Here is a 2,652-nt window from a genome sequence, read left to right as displayed (position 1 = left end):
GGGGGGGGGGGTTCTATCCTGAAAAACTTACAATGAGGGCAGAACTTTCAGGAAAGTGATCACAAGATTCGGACACAAATCGGCAGGCATCATATGCGTGAATCTCCCCTAGTGTCTATCACACGAGTTACTTGTCACCTGCTGATACCTTTGACTCATTCTCTTATAATCGATCTCGAGATTCAACCAGTAAGCCATAGCAACCAGTTATTGGACTCTGTTATCGCCCATTTCGAACATAACATGTGTTCAGTCTCACTCATTTCTGGTTTCGTAATTTCAGGGAAGTACAAACGGGGACACAAAGGAAATCAACGCAAAATAGTAAGTCCATTACTGCATTTAGTAATAAACACCTACTGTGAACTATGCTCCAATCTTTTTTATATTACAGCAGTAAGAGTTAAAAAAATCAACTTGATGCGCTAAGATGAGGTAACATTTTGGTCATTTTAGATGAACTCAAATTGTGCACTCGTTGGACGAGCCAAATTAATATACATTAGTCCAGTCTCACTTCCAGTCTCACTCCCAAACATTTTCCAGTCTCACTTTCTTTTTGATTGGTAACTGGAATGGATCAATAGTAGGTATTTAGCTTAGCAACAGAGCTCACCTCACCGGTGGTCTTTCGCGGAACATCGCTGAAACAATGCGATGATGTTGCGATGAGAAGTCCAGTACTTACAGGTCGGGTTGTCTTCCAACTAAGCTATCGGATACACCCTCAGACGCCTCTTTTCATCCATTCCGTGTGTGTGTGTGTGTGTGAATACTTGGATCTTTCAGTTCAACCTCTACCGAATGCTCGTCCAATTTCTAACATCTGTGTCACTAGCAGCCAATCGTGTAGCGCGAGAGGTTCCTTTTTTTTACAAACTTGCCACCTCATTTTCGTTCTCTCCCAGCCGATTATCTCGATGTCCAAACTGCTGTCGCTATCTGCTCCCGTTCCTGGCAACGCTATTGTTGCTTTTACTCCTTCTCCTTTGGCTTTGTCTACACCGAATACCGCACTGCGCAACCTTCTTCTCCCGGTCCTATTGCATTGAAGAGACGGTGTTTTGGCGATACATCTACCACCCGTTACATACCCTCCGATTCCCCCGTCCACCGGTGTGAGCGTTCCCAACGAGGTCTATGAGCTGCCCGGGGAACTGCGCGTATCTCTCCTCTCCAGTCCCCATGCATTTTTATAGACTGGCCTGTAACTGAATTGTCAGAACAACTCACCAATAGGATGACATACGACCACATACTTTCGGATTTCTATTTCTCTCCCCTTTTTCCCCTCTCATCTCCACTCTTTCACCTGTGATAATTTTTCTCACATGTACACCCATATCATATCCCACCGGTTGACCTTCGTCATCTGAACACATCAGTTGAAAAATCTCGTTCGAATGTTGCATCATACTTTGTCTGTCACCTCATCCCCGTCCCCTCATGAAATACTCATCATCAGCTGACTATGGTTTCTATTTTTTAATCTATTTTATACTCAAATACATCTCAGTCAGGCATTGAAGTCACGTGACTTTTCCCATCAGAGTGAGGGGTGGAACAGCCACACAGATTGCCAGCACAATGGTGATGTCACACGCATCCTCTATGGGTCTCAATGCGTCGGGCACAATGACATAATAATGCTCCAAAAATTTCCATTTATAATGAGAACACATGTTTTCGGCAAGGTCTTTTCAAGTCATACAAGTGCAAAGGTTAAGAGAGCAGTATTTAACGCATTTGAATGAGTATGGTGTAAATGGACAGGGGATCGAGTGGGAGACGACATTGGCTAGCTATCAAAGAACCATTAGTTCAGGTCACCAATAGGGTGACTTGAGCTAGTCAGCGCGGGGGTGCTGTAGTTGTGTGTTCAGCACAAGGTGTATATGTGAGGGAAGGTGAGTTGGACCATGGTAAGTACAACACACGAACGAAGCGTTTTTGCCGACAAAGGATGGGGTCGCGATGTCGTATGGCGATAGCTTCAGCCACTGCAATGTGCAACTACGGTTCAATGGCATGCTCTACCGTCAAATTGATGGCGTTGCCATGGTCTCACCACTGGGCCCAATGCCAGCCGACATTTTCATGAGTAAACCTGAAAATGGCCCCTTAAAGACTAACGTAGAGAATATGTAATATTACCGTCGGTATGTAGACGATATCTTCGCTGTTGTTACCAATAAAGGCAAATTGGAATCGCTCCAACAACAGTTCAAGAAGGCACACACCGCCATTCAATTCACTTCAGAAGGAGAAGCCGACAACTTCTTCCACTTCCTAGATGTTGGCCTTGAACGACGTCACGATGGTACACTGAAACGATCGGTGTACCGAAAACCTACTAGGTTCGGGCAATACATTAACTTTAGCATGTTCGTGCCACTAAAGCGGAAACGGAACCTGATCCATAGCCTAACTAACAGAGCGAAGAAAATATGCTCTGATGAAGCGCCAGAACAAGAATTCCGAACTCTGACCAACGTCCTGAGAGACAATGAGTTCCAAGTTTAGTATAGTACAAGGCATTTGAACAGGGAAGAAGCATCACAGAACCATCACAGCCACAGCTGGAAGGAAACCAGTTTACATTAGCCTCCCGTTTAAGGGAGATATACCGGATGATCTACTGAACAGAAGATT

General features: G+C 44.7%; 1 protein-coding gene across 1 annotated transcript in view; it reads left to right on the top strand.

Moving 5' to 3' along the window:
* The window catches only part of T265_03749 (hypothetical protein), a gene marked incomplete at both ends in the record, with an annotated part of 5,427 nt that extends 3,911 nt beyond the window's left edge, over window positions 1-1,516 (top strand). Inside the window, 2 exons of the mRNA XM_009168296.1 lie at window positions 284-324; window positions 909-1,516. Coding sequence (XP_009166560.1) covers window positions 284-324; window positions 909-1,122 — 255 coding nt within the window. The remainder of the gene's footprint in view (window positions 1-283; window positions 325-908) is intronic.
* Between the last annotated feature and the right edge of the window lie 1,136 nt (window positions 1,517-2,652).

Source organism: Opisthorchis viverrini (assembly GCF_000715545.1).
Source record: "Opisthorchis viverrini unplaced genomic scaffold opera_v5_54, whole genome shotgun sequence".
Classification (NCBI taxonomy): Eukaryota; Metazoa; Platyhelminthes; class Trematoda; order Opisthorchiida; family Opisthorchiidae; genus Opisthorchis; species Opisthorchis viverrini.
The sequence above is the reverse complement of the archived record's forward strand: the minus strand, read 5'-3'. Positions and strand labels throughout refer to the sequence as shown.